The sequence below is a fragment of the Balaenoptera musculus genome, chromosome 15, assembly GCF_009873245.2.
Source record: "Balaenoptera musculus isolate JJ_BM4_2016_0621 chromosome 15, mBalMus1.pri.v3, whole genome shotgun sequence".
NCBI lineage: Eukaryota > Metazoa > Chordata > Mammalia > Artiodactyla > Balaenopteridae > Balaenoptera > Balaenoptera musculus.
Window position 1 is genome coordinate 73,959,748 of NC_045799.1, and position 20,331 is coordinate 73,980,078.

At 46.2% G+C, this 20,331-nt stretch overlaps 1 protein-coding gene across 9 annotated transcripts in view; it reads left to right on the top strand.

Annotated features, from left to right (window-relative positions):
- Positions 1 to 20,331, top strand: part of CALN1 (calneuron 1) — a 471,992-nt gene that overhangs the window by 17,159 nt on the left and 434,502 nt on the right. The window contains exon 2 of one of the 9 annotated variants that reach the window (XM_036825179.1): positions 3,403 to 3,536. The exons of the other annotated variants lie outside the window; for them this stretch is intronic. Coding sequence (XP_036681074.1) covers positions 3,469 to 3,536 — 68 coding nt within the window. The 5' untranslated portion in view covers positions 3,403 to 3,468. The remainder of the gene's footprint in view (positions 1 to 3,402; positions 3,537 to 20,331) is intronic. 9 annotated transcript variants of the gene reach the window in all.

Consider the following 20,331-nt stretch of genomic DNA (forward strand, 5'->3'; position numbering starts at 1 on the left):
GAGGTCAGGGGAGGAACTGGAGCTGTGAAGTGATGCCTTTGATTGGAGACCACTGTTTCAAGGGGGTGCATTCTGGTGGGAAGGAGAGAGAGGGTGGCAGACAGAGGGAGTTGCAAAACCTCAGGAAGCGTTGAGTTTACTTCTCAGTAGAATGGGAGAGACTTCATCATGTTCTCGGAGAAACAGATGGTCAAGAGATAGCGGAAAGAGATAAAGGGGAGAGAAAAGAAAACTAAAGGAGCAGGGACCTAGCTAAATTCTCCTAGTGCGCACATGCAGACACACACACACGCTCACACATTCAGCCTACCTTGCTTTCTCTCCCTCTGTCACTCTTGCTGGTCATGGACCCCTCTCCTTGCCGTTGTTCTCCTTTGTTTGGAAGCTAAGATGCCTTTAGCACTCACACACCCCAGTGGGGGCTCTAGGACGTGATCCACTCGGGCCTCTCCCTAAAGACAGGGGCACTGTGGGTACCTGCTGGGCTTCATTTCAGCCATCTGTCCCGGATGTCAGGGCTGCCTTAGTGAGGTCCAGCCTGTGTCCTTATTTTTCCAAATGAGGAGACTGAGGCCCAGGTTTTCCTGGCAGCGTAGAGAGAGCAGCACAGAACTCACCCCCAGACCTCTGGACGGCTTGATCACAGCTTCAACAGACATTTCTAGAACTCTCTCTCTCTCTTTTTTTTTTTTTCATGTTTTCCCACATCAGTTTATTTTACCTGAAGAACAGTGAGAGGTTACAGCAGTACATCCCCATGGATAAGACATTTTATTAAATTCCATGTCATTCTGAAATAGCACGTAAAGAAAATCTTTGTTTTCACTTGAGAATGCCAAACAATGCTGTGTGTATGTGTGTGTATGTGTGCGTGTATACATACACATACGCACAGATACATATATTGATATATATACATATACAAACATATGTATGTATTTATTTACATATGTATTTATGTATGTATCTACCTACTACTATATTTTAAATAAGATTGGCAATACAATGTAGAGGTCATGAAATGTGATTTTAAAGGCTTTGGAACTGAGTCCCATTAACTTGTAAGCATTCCTGGGGGCACTAGAGAATGCTCTCTCTTGATCTCTCAAACTTGAGTATTTCTCAAATTCCAGTGTGCTTCAAAATCACCGGGGGGGTTTGTTAGGACACAGATTCCCTGAGCTCCACCCCCAGAACGTCAGATTGGGTTCTGAGGCGGGGCTGAGAATTCGCGTGTCTAACAGCTTCCCAGGTGATGCAGAGGCTGCTGGTCTGGGGGCCAGGCTTTGAGAACCCTGCTGGGGAGGTGCTGTGGGCAGAAGAGGCAGGGAGGGAAGCTGGACCTAGTTCCTAGGAGGTTTTCCTTTGGGCTGGTCTCATTTCCCTCGGGTCAGGCCTGAATGAGGTGGAGGTGGCCGGTGGCCAGCCCCAAGAAGATGAGCCATTCCACCTTCTAGCCACCAAAAGATCTAAGGAATGCGGTGTGGCAGGCTGTGTGCTCTGAGACTAATCCCGGCAGAGTCAGGCTGTCCTTAAACACGGCACCGTCCGGGCTGTTCCATCCCTCCTGCCTGTCCTTCCGTGGGGGACAGAAACACAGGGGACCCCGCTGCTTGGACCCAGGTTGGGACTCCCAGGTCACAGTGCACTCCCAGCAATTCTGAGAGCTGCTTCCCCTCCCGGATCCCCAGGGGAAGGAGGAACGCCTTGCTGGGTGTGACCCAAGGTTCTCCCTCTGCATATTCCATTATCTTAGCTCTCAGCGCATATGTCAAGTGAATTCTGTGTCTCTGGCAGGTTATTAGGCACTGAATTAGTGCGGTGCAATAAAAACTGTAATAAAGCTGTACCAGACTCTTAAATTGTTAAAATTTATTATAAAACTTGCCTAGTTATTAACTGATTTTCGCCTGTGTGCGTTTGCCGGCGCCCGAAGCCAAAGAAGATGAAAAGTGGCTCTGTCAAAGGGAGGCCGAGAGTTGGCTCCTGGAATTCTCCAGAGTCCCAGCGGGGCAGCAAATTCACAGATTCACGGAGAGCACGGCTGACCTATCACTGATGGTTTCTGCCCCTCCCTGGCGCTGCCCGGGGCCCTCCAGGGCTGCAGGTCACGGTCCCATGGGAAGGCAGCCCCTCTGTCCACTTCAAGGAGGTCCTGGGGAGGCCGAGGGACGCGTGGATACACGGGGCCTCGCATCTCACCAGTGTTTGGGCTCAGGAGGCCTGGGTTCTCCCCCCTCTCTAATCCTGGGACCGAACATTGAGGCTTGGAAAACTGCTGCCCGTGGGCTTCTACCGCATTCTCTTCTGCCGTAGCCTCAGGCTTATTTCCCACTCTGTCTTTATTTTTTTTTTTATTTTTTCGTGCCGCGTGGCATGTGGGATCTTAGTTCCCCCGAGGAGGGATCGAACCCACGCCCCCTGCACTGGAGGCTTGGAGTCTTAACCACTGGACCGCCAGGGAAGTCCCCCTCCCACCCCCGCCTCTGTCTTTTGAGAACCAAATGGAGTGGCCAAATTTTCCTCCCCTCAGCTAAGGCTGTTTGCCGGTGGTTCCATCACCAGGGAGCTGGTCACTGGGCTGTCCGGGTCTCCCAAGAATTCTCCGGAAATGAGATGAGGGTGTCTTCCCTGCTGCTCAATTCCGTGGGACGTGGGAGGATGATGTGTCCTCTGGTGCAGACAGAGATGTTCTCTAGAGACCTTAGGATGGAGTGGGGGAGGGGAACCCTGGCTTCCAGTGTGCATTTTGAACCAAGTCCCAGGTTGCTGTCTTGACCCTGGCTCCAACCCCCTAAGAGATGCTTTTGAGCCGATGGTGGTGTCCTGATTGGTTTTTTAGCCCTGAGTTCTTATTGCCACCTTGAGACTAGCTAGACTGTAAATTTACCTGAACCCAGAGGCACCTCTGCCTGAGAAAAAGTGAGAAAGAAAAGCTCAGAATGTTTCCCAAATGCCAAGGCTGAGAGTTTTCTTGCGTCTCCGCCACTGTGCCCTGGATTTGCCCTCGGGGTCTCATCAATCCACTGGTACCCTGTAGATTTCCACCCGTAACCTACCAGGAACCACACACGCCGTCATGGAGTCCCTGGGGTGGGGGGGAAGGGGATTGGGCCCTGCGCTTAGGGAGCTCCCAGCCTTGCCATGATCTGTGTGGTTCATGGTGAGCTGAAAAGCTCAGGGCCGATATGGGAGATCTCCTCATCTTTACAGTCCCTTGGGGAGAGGTTTTCCTCCAGCATGTTTCTGTTTAGTCCCTATGTATATAGCGTAGCTGATGCCTAAGCCTCAGAGCTCACCCTCCTACTAAGAGCTGGGGAAGCCCAGTGATTGAGTTCCTGCTTTCTTGGGGATACACTGCTCTTGTTGGGACACTGGTTTGTTTTTGTTTTTTGACCCTAGGTCACTAAGACTGCCACTTGAGTGGGAAGTTGCGGGGAGCACGACCTATATTTTAAAGACTCGTGGATGGGGCAGACGGCTTTCTCCCTTCTAGTCACTGATTTGGAGGAAAGTGAAATGATACCAGCAAAAATGTAAGACATCTAAGCTTCAGTGATTGTCCAGCACTCCAAATCCTCCCTTTCCTTTGCTCTGTCCCATCAAAGCCTAAGGGTAGTCCATGGCACGTGTACGGAGAGTAACAAATATTTGGGATACAAACAGAGTCATGAGTTTCTTCCTTTCTCACCTCCTCTTGGCATGGTTGTACCGTGCACACAGAAGCTAACAAGATTACATGCATATGTAATAAAGTGAAATCTAGCTAGTTCATCGTCTCTTTGGCCAGGCAGAATGATTTCCTGGTTTTAAAAGACAATGAAATTGCTGATGTGAGAGCTGGTCCCTGCTGAAGTCGGTTATAAAGTGGCCAACTTAAGAGAGCCATGGCGCACTGCAGAAACCCCACGTTTAGGATCCATTTATATCTTCACTACCTTGTTCCAGAAAGGATGCAAGGCGGTTTGCAAGGATGCATATCCAACTGCAAGGCCTCATTAAATGAAAAAATAAATGGACAAAGAAAATAAGACAAAGGGAAAACAAGGCAGCAAAAGCAAGAGTGGAGACGGGAATGAGGTTAGGACACAAAATTCATGACGTCAGTTCCTGTGCGTTTGCTAGAGGTGGAACTCTGGGGCAGCCCTGAGCTTTCCCTCAGCCAACACAGAGAAGGAAGCGGTCCTTTATTAAAGCATCCACGCCATAAGAGCCAACCAACTGCTCAGAAAAGGCACAGCTATTTCTGTTTCTGGAGGCAGAGAGAAATGTTCCCCGTGGGTCCTCAGAGAAGGGACGCGGTGTAACACAACACGCAATGACCTGAATGGCCTTACTGTCCATATGGCAAGGAGTTTAATAGAGCTGCCTCTTGGAACATTCCTCAAGGTGGGGGGGGGCATGGTTAGGGAGAGAGAGCTGCCCCAAAATACTCTCCGGAGGTCTGACTCAAACTTAGAATTGAGATGATCGATGATAGGCTGCCTTTCCCTCAAGCCTTTTTCCATGATGAGTGATTCCAAGGCGTGGCATCAGAGGCTGCTGTAGTGTTCAAGGGTGTGTGTGTGTGTGTGTGTGTGTGTGTATGGGAGGGTGGTAAAGATGGCTGTGCTGAGGGTTTACCTACCCCAAACCCTCAGCTTTGTCCCTGTCATTTTTCATATTGGGGTTCCTCATAACATTTACCTGAAGAAAGGGTTTCCCCACTAGTCGTAATAGCTTGAAAATCATGGTTTAGGAAAATGGCTTAACTTAATTCGATGGGTGGGTTTTCTCTCAACAGCATGAGCACAGGGCAATGAATTTTGAGGTAATTCTCCTTGACAAGTTCTTGGAGGGCAGCTGCCCTGGGCTGCTGGATGGGTTCAATCCCATATGCTTTAACAGGTGGTGGAGCTGGAGGGGGCCCTGAAATCCTCTTATGGAAACTGAGGAGGTGACCAGGACACCTTCCTGAACAGAATGCTGTTTGGGATGCATCTACCGTCACACCAGCTCCTTCGAACTGGCCTCTCTTCTGATTGGTTGGTGCTCGACTAGCGTCCATTTTGATTGGTCAGTGTCTGTGCCCTACGTGGTTGCTCATTTTGAATATCACCCTGCCTGCAGTGCGGCTGAGAAACTCCTCAGGGAGAATTTTGGGTCCCCTACAGAGTCCAGACCAAGGGTCTAACAACGCCCCCAACTCTGACTATGGCAGAAAAACTTTTAATCCAGAAAAAAATGTAAACATTCCACCTCAGTGATTAGCCTCCCCATAAAGAAAAAAACCATTATATTTAACTTAAGGCATCACCATTTCCTCTGAAATAAACTGGCCACAAATTAAACTTGTAGGTCCCAGAATGAGCTAATTTTACATACATATTTTTGACTCCAAGGCAGTTAAGTGACGAAGAATGATTTCTGAAAAATGATGACGTTGGGTTTCAGAGTAGCTGATCTACATGCTTTCTTTTTGGCAGTAACTAGAGATCAAAGCCACTTGTCTATAACGGCCCCTACTAATTCATGACCATAAAATCATGCCCTCTTTTCAAAAGAGAATAATGATCATTCTGCTCTCTGTTGGTGTTCAGTTCATCTAAGAGGGGCCTCAAGTTATAAAGACAGAAAATAAGAAGGAAGAAATACAATCCTACTTTACATCACGTTTATATGCGTTCTATGCACCATTTGCTATTCTGGGTGCTGGGTTAGAGCAAGGAACAGAGCTGATAAGGTTCCCACACTTATAGAGCTCATGCTCTAGAGGGAGAGACAGACAATAAACATTTAGCAAATATTTTCTTTTATGTCTTTGAACTAATTCCAATATCTGAATCAGCTTGAGCTTGGTGTCCATCAGGTGCTTTTTCTCTTGAATACAGGTCATATTTGCCTGGTTGTATGTATGTCTAGTAATTTTGAATTGCGTCCTGGGCTTTGTGAATGACACATGGCAGAGACTCTGGGTTCTGTTATGTGCATCTGAAGAGTATCCACTTGTTTGTCAGTTTGTTTGTTTTGGCAGGAAGTTAACTTGGCTGGACAGGAGCTGAAACATCCACTCAGTTCTCTGAGGCTTAGCTGGGCTGCCTGAGTCTGCCCTGGGTGTATAGTCCTGCGATTGACCAGAGGTTCGGCAGAGTTACTCGGGATATTTGGGTCTCCCCTCTGTGACTCTCTCCCTTCTGGTACGTCCCTGATGCTGTTGATTCCCTGAACTCTGTGTTCTGATTCCTTAACAGTAAGATTTCAGTTTCTAGCCTCACAGGGCACTGACAGGGGGCTACCTTCAGGTGAAAACCATAAAAATGGGAAATCACTTTCCCTCCTCCAAATATCAACTCCCTATCAGTTTCTTCCTATTTGTGGTCACTCTCAGTGACTTTTGAGCATTGTCTTTTAGATACTCCCCAGAATTTGTGATTGTTATTTGTCGGAGAGTTAGTCTTCTATGAGCTGCTCTGCAATTATTATAAGTAGAACTCCCAAATTTATCAAGCAGATAGATAGATGGATAGATAAGATCATTTCAGATAGTGATAAATGCTATGATGGGATAAAATAGGACAGAGAGTGTCTGGAGTGTATGTGGAGGGGGCACTTCACCTGAGTGATTGGGAAGAACCTCTCTTAGGAGGTGACATTGAGCGGAGACCTGAATGATAAGGAGAAGCCAGATGTTCATGGATCCGGCATGAGCCCTCCAGAGGGAGCATGAGGTATACAAATACCCAGGCAAGAATGAGCTGGGTGCGTAGGAGGGCCAGGGATTAGGTAATGGGAACAAGAGAGCAGGTGGTCAGAGGCTAGATCACACAGGGCCTCGTAGCCCACGGTAGGGCACTGGCATTTTATTCTGCATATGATTGGAAATTTAAACAAGACATGATGTGATCTATTTCGTGCTTTCCAAAGATCGCTCTGGCTCTTCGGAGAGCAGGCAGGAGTGCAAGCAGGCTGCCGTGGTCATCTAGATGGGAAGGATGGGGGCTTGGGCGACGGGCCCAGTAGTGGGGAGTCTGGATGAGCCCCGGACACCAGGGGTCAGTGCTGACCATAGCTAGCCACTGTCCCCAGAGCAAAGACCTAAATGAGGTTGTCAGAAGTGGTTCCTAAGAGACCACTACTGGAGTGATCAATTCAACCCAGTGGTCATAGCAGAACAGCCCTGCCTAGCCCTGTCTGGCTTTCTGGGAAATTTGGGCTCACAGTTTTTCAGGCACAGAACTAGTAGTCATGAGGTGGGGCAAGAGTCTTATCGAACTGGGCCGGGCCAGGCTCATACCCCCTTCCAGTCCCTTTGCCCAGGTGAGGCTCTTCCATGCAGTCTGAGGGTAAGTGAGCTCAAGTCTGGACCTCATATTCTGCCATATAACATTCCATTTCTAGAAGTCAACGGCAGAAAGTCCCTCCTGGTTTCCTGGCCTAAGTGGGGGCACTGGCACAGCCCAACAGAGAAGTCCCGGCGTCCCACGCAGCCAGGGTGACCCCAAGACCCATTGATGAGGCGCCCGCAACCGTGACTAATGGACACGAAGAGCTAATGGACTCCCCTCCATTCTCAAAGCCTCTGCCAACACTGCCACCAAGAATAACAGGCGTTTAGAAACTAATTATACATCTGGACAAATCTGTTTCAGTCTACTGGGTTGAACATAATCATATTAAAATATAATGAATACATTCAAACACACAGTGGAACCAGCGCCGGCAGGGGAGGCTGGCGTTTAAGAGAGTGGCGCTGGCGGAGCCCAGGCCTGCAGCGTGTGGGAGCGGAGCCCCCCGCACGCCGGTAACTGGTTTCCTTGTCACTTTTAGTTTAGGTCCTAATCTACTGCCTCCTGCCCTGACGCGGGCTTGTCCACACAGACTGGTGGCGGGTCTGGCCCTGACTTTGTTGGCTGGCGTTTGATCTTTGTCTCGTTTGGGTTGGAGAGGTGGAGTCGGGGTTGCAGGATGTTTGGGGTGATGTGGTGACCACAGCCCTCAACCCTCTGGGCAGCCAAAGTCCCTGGGAATGGGGGTGGAGGGCACCAAACGACACTGGTGCTGCCCAAATCCCGGCCTCCAGATCCAGCCTGGACACCCTCAACCGGACTCATGGAGCATGTATCCTGCACTCCAGCTTGGACGAAGCCTCAGGACTCTCCTGGGAATCCCTGAGAGCCTGAGCCCCCTCTGGCAGCCGACCCGGCCCCTGAAGCAGGTTTTGGCCGCGACACCCTGGACCAAGGCCTTGGCCTCAGCTCCCTGCGGCTTCTTGCTGCTGCCCTGTGCCACCTGTACCAGCCGAGCCCAGCCCAGCACAGTCCTCAGCTGGGTGTGGTGTTCCAGGTGACTGGAAAGTGTCAAGGGTGGGGTGAAGGGGCCCCTGTAGGCTTCGGTAGCCTGCTTCCGGAAGAGCAGCACCGCAGCATGGAAGCAAATTGGGTCTAGGGCTGAGGCTGTCTGTCTCTTTTGGTGCTGCCTCTAGGTGGAGGGTCCTGGACCCCGGGGAATACATCAGAGGCAGGCACTGGGGTGACCACTGCCGAAGGAAGCCACAGGTGAGAGCTTGATTGTACCTCCCAACCGGGAGGCTAGTGGCCCAGTTGGTGCCTTGCAGCCACACATTATCTCCGAGGCCTCTTCCCACTGCCTGGGGTCCCAGCATCTTAGTCACTGCTCTGGCTTCCAGAACTGTCCCAGGAGGTTCTTCTAAAATGAGATGGTGAACTGGGGGCCCCTGGGCAAGAGCCAGCCCACAAAGAGGTTTGCCATTGTTGTTGTTTGGTTTTGCGTTGTTGTGTTTTTTAATTTTGTTGTTGTTTTCTCACAAAGTGTTTTAAAGCTTTGAAGTAGGTGCCAGCACTTAAAAATCAGTTGATTTATTGTTTCAACCGTCTGCATTTCTAGCTTCTCTGTAAACATTACATCTGGCCATGCCGTGCCAGACTCCCTCACAGTAGGTGCGGAGCTGTGGCTACTCCTTTGGACAAGGTGAGCCATTCCACGGTGGTCACCCGCTTGCTTGACACTTGGCTGCTTTGCCTCTTTACATTACTGCCCAATCCCTGTAGGCATTGGAGTCGCCACCCCCTGTCTTATAATAAGAAGGAAATAATACTGATGCATCAGCAGTGGATCACACACTAGTATGAATTAGATTCTAGTGCCCCAGCAAAGAGAAGGGTGCTAACTTTGTATAAGTCAGCTTGGGCTGCATAACAAAGTACCATTGCTGGGGTGCTTGACCAATAGACATTTATCTTTTTCATAGTTCTGGAGGCTGAAAGTCTGAAATCAGGATGCCAGCATGGTCAGGTTCTGGTGAGGGCTCTCATCCTGACTTGCATATGTCCACCTTCTCACTGTGTCCTCGCATGGCAGAAAGAGAGAGACAGAGGGAGAGAAAGAGAGAGATCACTTCCTCTTCTTTTAAAGCCACAGTCCTATCAGATTAGGCCCTTACACTTTTGACCTCATTTAACCTTCATTACTTCGTTAAAGGCCCTGTCTCATATGCAGTCACGTTGAGGGTTAGGGCTGCAGCGTATGACATTGCAGGGGACACAGTTCAGTCTATAGCATACTTGGAATTCAGGATATACATTTGGAGGCAAGAGTCACGGGAAAGGGAAATTAAATGACTAATGGAGTCTCAGGCCATCCAGGCATGTCACAAAAATGGAAAGAGATGCTTGTGAAAGACTCAGCAGCTGAGAAGGCTGGGGGCAGACAGCATATGTCCCCTGGGCTGCATGTTGGCAGTTTACATTGGACATTTCCAAACTCTGCTATTGTGTCACATCTCTGGAAAGTTCTGTGCTCCCATATTGGGGTGAAGGTGAGAGCAGTGGGGGGTTCTGGGAGGGTGGTGTGAGCGTCTTTCTACCACCCAACGCAAGAGCCCTTGGGCTTGCATCACAGCCCTCTGGCCTGTGAGAGAAGCTGTGTAACCTTTGGAAGTGGATTGATCTCTCTGAGTTTTAGTCTCCCCAGCTGTGAACTGGGGTGGGGGGTGGTGACTGGATTGGTCCCTTTCCCTGGTTGCGTGTTGGATTTTAGCACATAATTTTAAGCCCTTGTTAAGGACCCAGCCCTGGGTGGACACACAAAATGACTGATCCTGCCCCAATCCCAACACGAGCTGTCCGGGGCCTCCTGCTGAACTCCCTGATCTCAGATCCTTCCACAGTCTGACTCCAGCCTGTGAATCAGCCTCCTACCCCACTGCTCCCCGCCTGGAGAGGGCGATGAGAAGATATATTAGCTGATAATTAAGTTATTACCTGCCAAAGCTTCATTGCTCTCAGGAGTATTTTAATTTTAGCAGGGGACTCTTAAAAGCAGAAAGCCTTAGAGACAGCAGAGACGTCCTGGAAGCAGAAGGAAGGGGGAGCGTGTGTGTGTGTGTGTGTGTGTGCACGCGCGCGCACGTGTGTGTGTGTGTGCGTGTGTGTGTTTAGAGGAATCTGCCTCTGTAACCTCTGCCGGGGTGCCCAGCAGTGAAAAAGCCGATACTGACACCTGCCCGTGCACGAGGCGGCCCCCACGTCTGAAGGTGAGACCGCTCGGCTCTAGTGGGGTCCGCGTGCCATCCTGCATGGCCCTCAGGGAACATTCTCAGGAAGCTGGCAGGAGCGGGACCGGCTGTGGCCAGGAGGCGGGTGGATGACTATGGTCCTACAGGGAAAGCCAGGCCTGGGCTATAGCCTCCATGATCTGGAAGCTTCTTTTTGCGGGGTGGGGAGAGGTATCCTCCAGGGAGAGCTGGGGGCACTGGGGATTCCTCTCTCCTGTGGTTGACTGGTTCTGGAAACCTTTCTTGGGGCTGGGGACAAAGGACTTTGACCAAGGCCTGGGGTTTCATTTGGAATGTGGGGTATTTTTGATGTTCCAGTCTGATTGTACTGAAGCAGGTTCAGTGGAGCAGGGTGGGGGGACAGGGGCTGGGGGTCGCCTCATCCGGTGTCTGGCCCTGGGGGAGGGGCGCTGGAACCAAAGGGCGTGGCCGGCTCAGCTACGCTGCCGATGACAGCTGGGGCCCAGCTGCGCCAGGTGGGGTCCAGGAGGCAGGCAGCACTCTGAGCCCGTAGCTGGGACTCATCCGAGTACCTTTCATTATCCGCAGACCATGAAGCTTCACTGCAGCCCGATTCCAGCTGGGAGCCTGGGTACCCTGGGGGCAGTGCCTCATCCTAGTGAGGGGAACAGGGTGGGGGAGACGGGGGACCAGTGTCCACACCAGAGGTCATGACAGAATGCTGAGCACCTGCACGCAAAGATAGCACCCCCGAAGTTCTTGGCGTGCTTCAGAGGCGGTGTGTGCTGTGTTTGCCGACGGCACATGTAGGAAGTGACAACATTTGTACAGAACACTAGGTAAAGAGAGAAGCTGGGAATTCCCTGGTGGTCCAGTGGTTAGGGCTCGGTGCTTTCACTGCAGGGCCCCGTGTCCAGTCCCTGGTTGGGGAACTAAGATCCCGCAAGCCACACGAGGTACGGCCAGAAAAAAAGAAAAAAAAAGAGAGAAGCTGCTGGTGGCCAGAAGGACCCTGCCAGGATGCTCTGGTGGCCCCCCGAGGGCTGGGAGGGGGAGCTCAGGGGAGGAGTGGTGTTTGGGAGCACAGCTTGCCCTTCTGCCACTCACCACCTCTAGACCTCAGTTTCTTCATCTCTGAAATGGGGACAGTATTAATCTTAGCACCTGCCTCATTGGGTTATCATGCAGGCTAAATGAATAAATTCATGAAAAGATCCTCGAAGTATGCCTGGCATGGAGCAAGCACTCAACTTGTGTAACTGTTTCTAGATGTTTTGTCCAGTTTAAGATGCCAGTGATTGTAAAAGGCACCTTGATTTCAGAGCTATTAAACCATGAAATAATCAGTCTTGGAACTGATGATAGATGGTGTCAGTTGGTGTTGATGATGAGGGGGTCAGGACAAAGGGGGCCTGCCTAAAGGGAAGCCTGAGCCTGGGTCTGTGCCCACAAGCCAAGCAGGGCTCCATCTGACTCCGAGGCCCTTCAGGTCCCATGTCCTTGGGTCAGAGGATGGATGCGGTGCCAAGTCATCGAGGGCCTGGGTGAGATTAAGGTAGGCGGGCAGCATGGGGTCCCAGCCGAGTGACCCGGCCCGAGGGGCTGGGGCTGGTGGAATCGCTGAACACCAAGTCCCGCTGGGTCTGCTGGCCTGGGAGAAGGGGACGTTCTGCCTGTTGCGCTTGGACCTTGCGTAGGAGTGAGAGCCTCCCAGGGCCTTTGAAGAGGGAGTAGATGTCCCCCCCCCTTTTGTGCCGTTCCACACGAGACTCTCTGGTTACGTTAATATCCTCGTACTAGGAAGTAAGACTAACAACATACTTCTCTTAATTGTTTTACCATTATTAGTAACAACGTACTGGCCATTTACCTTATAACCAGTTAGGACCCTTCACTGTGTAGAGATCCCACCTTTGAGAACAATTGCTATGACAACGCCAGCGACCGAAGGAGCGTCTATGATTGTGCAAATTAGAGCCATCGTCATAGGTTAGTGTGAGAGGGATAACTGTGAGCCGGGGTGGGTTGTTTAAAATGCATCACAGCACAGCCTATAGGTGGTTGACTTGATAACATCTGACATTCATTCAACAAACATTTACTAGGTGTCTACTGATGCCGAGCTCTGAGCATACCTGTAGGGACAGGCCTAGCAGTGATCATAGCAAGGATGGCAGAAACCCTCTGATGCCATCTTACTCAGCCCAGGAAAGCTATGAGGAGACCCCTGTCTTGTGCCCTGGTTTCTAACCTGGCTTCCCCATCTCTGTAACTGCTCATGTTAGCAAATGCTGTGAAGTGTCAGCTCCACTTGAATGCCAAACTGCCCTTATGTGTCCAGAGCATGTTTCGTTGCCCTTAATACACAAGATACCGTGCCAAGATCCAGATTCACCAAGCTCTGTTTCCAACCGTTTAAAAAACTTCTTACTATGGAAATTTTCAAATATACACAAAAGTAAGAGAGACGCGTGTAATGAAACTAATGTATCCAAACACATACTTCAGTAATTACTGATGTTCTTTCAAACTTGTTTTACTTTTCTTCTTCTAACATGTAAGTTCACATGTAAATACTTCATTATGTATCTCTAACAGATAAAGGTGCCTTTTATTTACTACGACTAAAATACTATTGTCACTTCCAACAGAATTAACAATAATTCTTCAATATCATCTCCGTGTTCTATTTTCCCTGTTGCCTCAACTATGTAGTTTATTCATAGGGTCCGCACGTCACAGTTGGTTGATAGTTCTCTCAAGTATTTTTTAATCCATAATAGTTGCCCTCCTTTTCTTTCTATACCACTAATTTGTTGTTAGAAATGGTATAATTTCCCTGTAAATTTCCCACATTCTGGTTTTGGCTTCCTCTATTCTCACGTGTTGTTTAACATATTTCTCTATGCTCTTGTGACCTTATATTTATAACTGAGGGTTTGATTAGCTTCATATTCTAGTCTTTATATAAAGAACTCTTTTAAGTCATGCCATGTGCTTCCTCTTGCCTCACATCAGAAGGCACTTTGTGTCTGGTTGTCCCACTTTGTTGATGCTAATTAAGGTTGTGGTTCTGTCAGCCTGATTCATCCATATCAAGTTCGCTATCAATCTTACACCTAATGATTTTAGTAGCCATTGATGATCATTACCTAGAGCTATTATTTCATTTGAGGTGGTAAAATGGTATGTTCTTATTCTATCATTCCATCTTAATTTATTAGTCATTATTCCTCGCTAAAGAAGAACTTTGTCTCATCAAATGTTTGGTTACCTTATAATACAGTCTGTACAGAAAAGGCAGAGTAATTGCTCGATTCTTTCATTTGTCATTTTTAAAAATAATAATTAGTTGTTGCCTTAGCAGTTAACATTCATATCAATCTTCAGATTAACGAATTTCCCCGTATCTGGCCGTTGGACATTTCTTCAAATTTGTTCCTCTGTCACTTGACATCACTGGGAGCTTACTTGCATTCCGGCCTGATAAGAAGTCGCAGGCTGACTTTTACATTTCCTGCCTTGGAGCTGATTACTTACAGCTAGAAATGGTGTTTAGAGATCACAGTTTGAAAGCTAGTGATGCTCATTGCTACTGAGTTTATTAATTTGAAACCTTCACAGAGGCAAAACTGGGACACACATTATCTTGAAAGAGAAAAATTAATCCTGAATTCATACTAATATTCTTATTCAAATTAGATTTCAGGGTTTTTATTTCACTTTATTTATTATTATTATTTTTAAATTATTTATTTATTTATTTAGCTGCGCCGGGTCTTAGTTGCAGCACGCGGGATCTTCCTGCGGCTTGTGGGATCTTTTGTCGCGGCATGTGAACTCTTAGTTGCGGCATGTGGGATCTTTTTCCCTGACCAGGGATCGAACCTGGGCCCCCTGCATAGGGAGCACAGAGTCTTAGCCACTGGACCACCAGGGAAGTCCCTATTTCACTTTAAAATTTTATATTTATGTTTCTTTTCTCTAAAACAGAAAATCTTGATGGCTAAGGACATTAACTTATATATACTTTCTCTGGGTTTTGTTTGTTTGTTTCTTTGTTTTGTCCTTAGGATCTGTCTCACTTGGAATTTAGAGTCAAAATATTATGTGTTAAAGTAATTTGAAAAACTTCTTCCCTCCGTAGTTAAGCCATTAACCTGAAATACAGTTGTGTTTGCATGTTTTAGTTTATTTCCTGTTTTTAGGAATTGCTTTACCTCTCCTTTTGATATAATTTAAAAATATGTAAAAATTCTAATTTATTTATTTATTTTTGCCATTGTAAATAGGTTCTGCTCAACATATTGTTTCTTCTAACTCAGTATTGTATCTATATATGAAGTCTAATAAGTTCTGTGTGTTAATTTTACACCCCCCAAGTTTACTAAATTCTCTTATTATTTGTAATCGGTTTTAATTTTTCTTAAAAAATTTTTTTCTTCCAGTTTTCTTGAAGTATAATTGACATACTGCACTATGTAAACTGCACAGCATAATGATCTGACTTACATACATCATGAAATGATCATCACAAGTTTAGTGAACATCCAACATCTCATATAGACACAAAATTAAAGAAATAGAACATTTTCCCCTGTGAGGAGAACTCTTAGGATTTACTCTCTTAATAAGTTTCATTTGTAACATACAGCAGTGTTCATTATATTTATCACATTGTACATTACGTCCCTAGTACTTATTTATCTTACAACTGGAATTTGTACCTTTTGACTGCCTTCATCTAATTCCCACTCCCCCGCAATCCCTGCCTCTGGTAACCAAAAATCTGATCTCTCTTTCTATGAGTTTGTTTGTTTTCGTTTTTGAAGTATAGTTGATCTACAACAGTATTTTAGTTTTGTTACACAAGATAGTGATTCGATATTTCTATACATTTTAAAATGATCACCATGATAACTCTAGGTGTCATCTGTCACCATATAAAGATATTACGTAGTTATTGACTATATTCCCCACAATGTCCATTTAATGTGTGTAACTCATTTATTTTGCAACTGGAAGTTTATACCCCTTAATATCCCTCACCTACTTCTTTCCTTCCCTCACCCCTCTCCCCTCAGGCAACTACCTGTTTGTTCTCTGTATCTATGATTGTTTCTGTTTTGTTATGTTTATTCACTTGTTTTGTTTTTTTTAGATTCCACTTATAAGTGAAATCATACACTTGTCTTTGTCTGACTTATTTCACTTAGCATAATACCCTCTAGGTCCATCCATGTTACCACAAATGGCAAGATTTCATTCTTTTTTATGGCTGAGTAATAATCCATTGTATATATACACCACCTCTTCTTTATCCATTCACCTACTGATGGGCATTTAGGTTGCTTCCATATCTTGGCTATTGTAAAAAATGCTGCAGTGAATACAGAGGTGCATATATCTTTTTGCATTAGTGTTTTTGGTTTCTTTGCATAAATACCCTGGAGCAGAATTGCTGGATCATATGGTAGTTCTATTTTTTATTTTTTGAGGAATCTCCGTACCGTTCTCCATAGTGGCTGTACCAATTTACATTCCCACCAACAGTGCACGAGGGTTCCCACATCCTCACCAGCAACTGTTATTTGTTGTCTTTTTGATAATAGCCAATAGGTGTGAGGTGGTAGCTCATTGTGGTTTTGATTTGCCTTTCTCTGATGATCAGTGATGTTGAGCATCTTTTCATGTGCCTGTTGCCCATCTGTATGTCTTCTTTGGAAACATGTCATTCAGATCTTTTGCCCATTTTAAAATTGGGTTGTTTGTGTGTGTGTGGTTTTTTGTGATGTTGAGTTGTATGAGTTCTTTGTATATTTTGGATATTAATCCCTTATCAGATATATCATTTGCAAATATCATTCTCCCATTCAGTAGGTGGCCTATTCATTGTGTTGATAGTTTCCTTCAGTGCGCAAAAGCTTTTTATTTTTCTATTTTTTAAATTTTTTAATTTATTTTTTATTGTTTTTCTTTCTTTGGCCATGCCGCACGGCTTGTGGGGTCTTAGTTCCCCAACCAGGGCTTGAACCCGAGCCCTCGGCAGTGAAAGCATGGAGTCCTAACCACTGGACCACCAGGGAATTCCCCTGCAAAAGCTTTTTAATTTGAAGTGGTCCCATTTGTTTATTTTTGCTTTTGTTTCCCTGCCTGAAGAGACATATCCAAAAAAAATTAGTAAGACCAATGTTAATGGGCTTACTGCCTATGTTTTCTTCTAGGAGTTTCGTGGTTTCAGGTCATACATTTAAGTCTTTAATCCATTTTGAATTTATTTTTGTGCCTGGTGTGAAAGAGTAGTCCAATTTGATTCATTTGCATGTAGATGTCCAGTTTTCCCAGTACCATTTTTTGAAGAGGCCTTCTTTTCCCCATTGTATATTCTTGCCCCCTTTTTGTAGATTAATTGCCCATATAAATGTGGGTTCATTTCTGGGATCTCTATTCTGTTCCTTTGATCTATGTGTTTATTCTGGTGCCAGTACATTATTTGTAATAGACTTTTCATGAATTCTTTTGGGTTTTCCAGATAGATGATCATATCTTCAGGGAGGGATTCGTTTTATTTTGTTTCTTCCTTTGCAATCTTATGTCTCTAATTGCTTGTCTAATCATGTTGGTTAATGCCTACGATACAGAGTTTCTAGTAGAGAAGGCAGTGAACAGTGCAGTGAATGGTTGTAGTGACAGTGACTTTTTCCTGATTTTAGCAATTAAGTCTCTGGTGTTTCTTCAAAAGTAAGAGACTGGATGCTGCCTTTTTTTTTTTTTTTTTTTTAATTTATTTTTGGCTGCGTTGGGTCTTCGTTGCTACGCACGGGCTTTCTCTAGTTGCAGAGAGTGGGGCTACTCTTTGTTGCGGTGCGCGGGCTTCTCATTGAGGTGGCTTCTCTTGTTGCAGAGCACGGGCTCTAGGCACTCGGGCTTCAGTAGTTGTGGCACGCGGGCTCAGTAGTTGCGGCTCACCGGCTCTAGAGCACAGGTTCAGTAGTTGTGGCGCACGGGCTTAGTTGCTCCGCGGCATGTGGGATCTTCCTGGACCAGGGCTCGAACCTGTGTCCCCTGCATTGGCAGGCGGATTCTTAACCACTGCATCACCAGGGAAGTCCCATGGATGCTGCCTTTTGAACTGATGTGGATGTGTGTGTTTATGTTAAGGAAATATCCATTGTTTCCTATTTTATTGTGGTTTTCAACTTTAATTGCTCTGATCTATTTACAGTTCTTGGTTTTCATTTTGAGGAGCTAGGGTTTAGGATGTTTTGCTCATGTGAGTCTAAGCCAGTACGTGAAGTGACATTAGGGCTCCTGAGATGTAGCACTCACAGAATTGTGTTGCAGGTGCTTTTGAGGGACTAGTTCTAGTTTTCCGACTTGGGTTTAGAATCTTGGCTTTACCTGGGTATACATTTTATTTTCATGATATCAAGCTGGTTTTGGACAAAACAGGGAGAAAATGACATTTCATTTTTATGTCACATTGAAGGGAGCAGTTAACATGTGCTTTTGCATTTTTCAAGAACTCAATGAACATTTCCTACGTGCTAGACCAGCAGGTTATTTTTAATCTTTTATTTGTGTTTTGAATACTCCTTAGTATGAAAATACTTAAGAGGCTGGTGAACAGTTACCTCCCAGGATGACAGTGTCTCAGAGTCAGTAAACACCAGCACAGTGGTCAGACCTTTTTGCTCATCATCACTTTGAGCATGTCTCCTCTATAGAAGGAGCTCCAGTGCTCACATGTTCCAGTGAAGGCAGGACTTAGCTTGGGGGCTGGCTGGACCTCACTACACTATGCCTCTGCCTTCTTGCTCTCAGCAAGTTCCTCGCTAAATCCCACGTGGCATGACCGACTCCACTCAGCACTTTGTCCAGAAGGTACCTTCAAACAGAATTATATTAACGGAAACCCTTGGGCACTGTTGGTGAGAATGTAAATTGGTACAACTATGGAAAACAGTATGGAGGTTTCTCAAAAAATTAAAATAGGACTACTATAAGATCCAGCAATCTCACTTCTGGGTACATAGCCAAAGGAAATAAATCATTACCTTAAAGAGATAGCTTCACTCTCGTGTTCATTGCAGCATTATACACAGTAACCAAGATATGGAAACAACCTGTGTCCATCAACAGATGAGTAGATAAAGAAAATGTGGTGTATACGTACAATGGAATATTAATTGGCCATAAAAAAGAAGGAAATCCTGTTATTTGCAACAACATGGATGAACGTGGAAGACATTATGCTAAGTGAAATAAGACAGATCCAGAATAACAAATACTGCATGATCTCACTTACATATGGAATCTAAAAAAAAAAGTTGAACTCATGGTAACAGAGTAGAATGGTAGTTACCAGGGGCTGAGGGGTGGGGGCAAAGGGAAGATGTTGACCACAGGGTAGAAACTTTCAGTTATAAGATAAATAACTTCTGGAGACATAATGTACAGCATTAGGTAATAATAATGTATTAGCATTAGGTAATAATAATTAGGTAATAATAATCAGCACTAGGTAATAATGTATTGTATACTTGAAAGATGCTAAAAAAAACCCAATAACAAGTTTTTAAAAAGTGATGAACAAAAAAACAGGATTATATTCAGTTGTAACAAAAATAAATTTTATTTGTGGATCAAATCTGATGACATGTGTGGAGGGTTTTGAGAGAAAAAACTCACATGCAAAACCCTTGTCAAGCATTACAGAGGATACAATTATAATTATAACATGGCTGTCAAGAGCCGTCAAATGTTTCAGGGGACACAAGACACAAAAGCCTCTAACCTGATGCCCAGTGTGATCAGAATGGACAGGGCGTTTCCTGGTGGACGTTTGAACTAGGTCTTAGAGTATCAGCTTGGGAAGCACTGTTTCTTAGGTTTTCCAGAAACTAAATAGAACCATCTACCCCATATTTATGAATTATTCATGCCAATAAACAATGCAGGCTCATACACTCTGTTCATAAACATTAGATTTTCATCCATCCCCTGCTCCCACAGTGACTGTAATTTTAGATACGCCAAAAGGGACCAAAATCTGTGAAGGACTGAGTTTGCCTGTGACCCATGCACCCAACTGGATGCTCAGAGCCGCAAATGCTGGAATGTCGAGGTTGACCAGTTCTCCCAGACGGTATCCATATGCCCGCCTTCCTCAGAGGCAGGCATGGGATCCATTTAAGAACATATTTGGTGACACAGAAGAGGAGAATCAAAACCTCCCCCTCCCAAAATACCCTCAGGGACAAACTGACTCTTTTTTTATTTTTATTTATTTATTTATTTATTTATTTATTTTTAAACATCTTTATTGGAGCATAATCGCTTTACAATGGTGTGACAAACTGACTCTTCAAACTGAAAGAGCAGGAGCAGCCTCCTTTGGTCTGTGGATTTGTGTCTGTGTCTGCAGCTTGATTCTGAGCTCTGTGGGGCTGTATCTATGGTGGATTCACTTCTGCCCCTCCCCGCATTTTACTCTGGGGTCAGCCCCGCACCATCTGAGCAGAGTGTGTGCTCAGCCACTGCCTGTTAGGTGCAAAAGGCAGGAATGAATAACAATAGCTAGGGGCTTCCCTGGTGGCGCAGTGGTTAAGAATCCGCCTGCCAATGCAAGGGGCACAGGTTCGATCTCTGGTCTGGGAAGATCCCACATGATGTGGAGCAGCTAAGCCCGTGCGCAACAACTACTGAGCCTGCACTCCAGGGCCCGCGAGCCACAACTACTGAGCCCGCAAGCCACAACTACTGAGCCTGCGTGCCACAACTACTGAAGCCCACGTGCCTAGAGCCCGTGCTCTGCA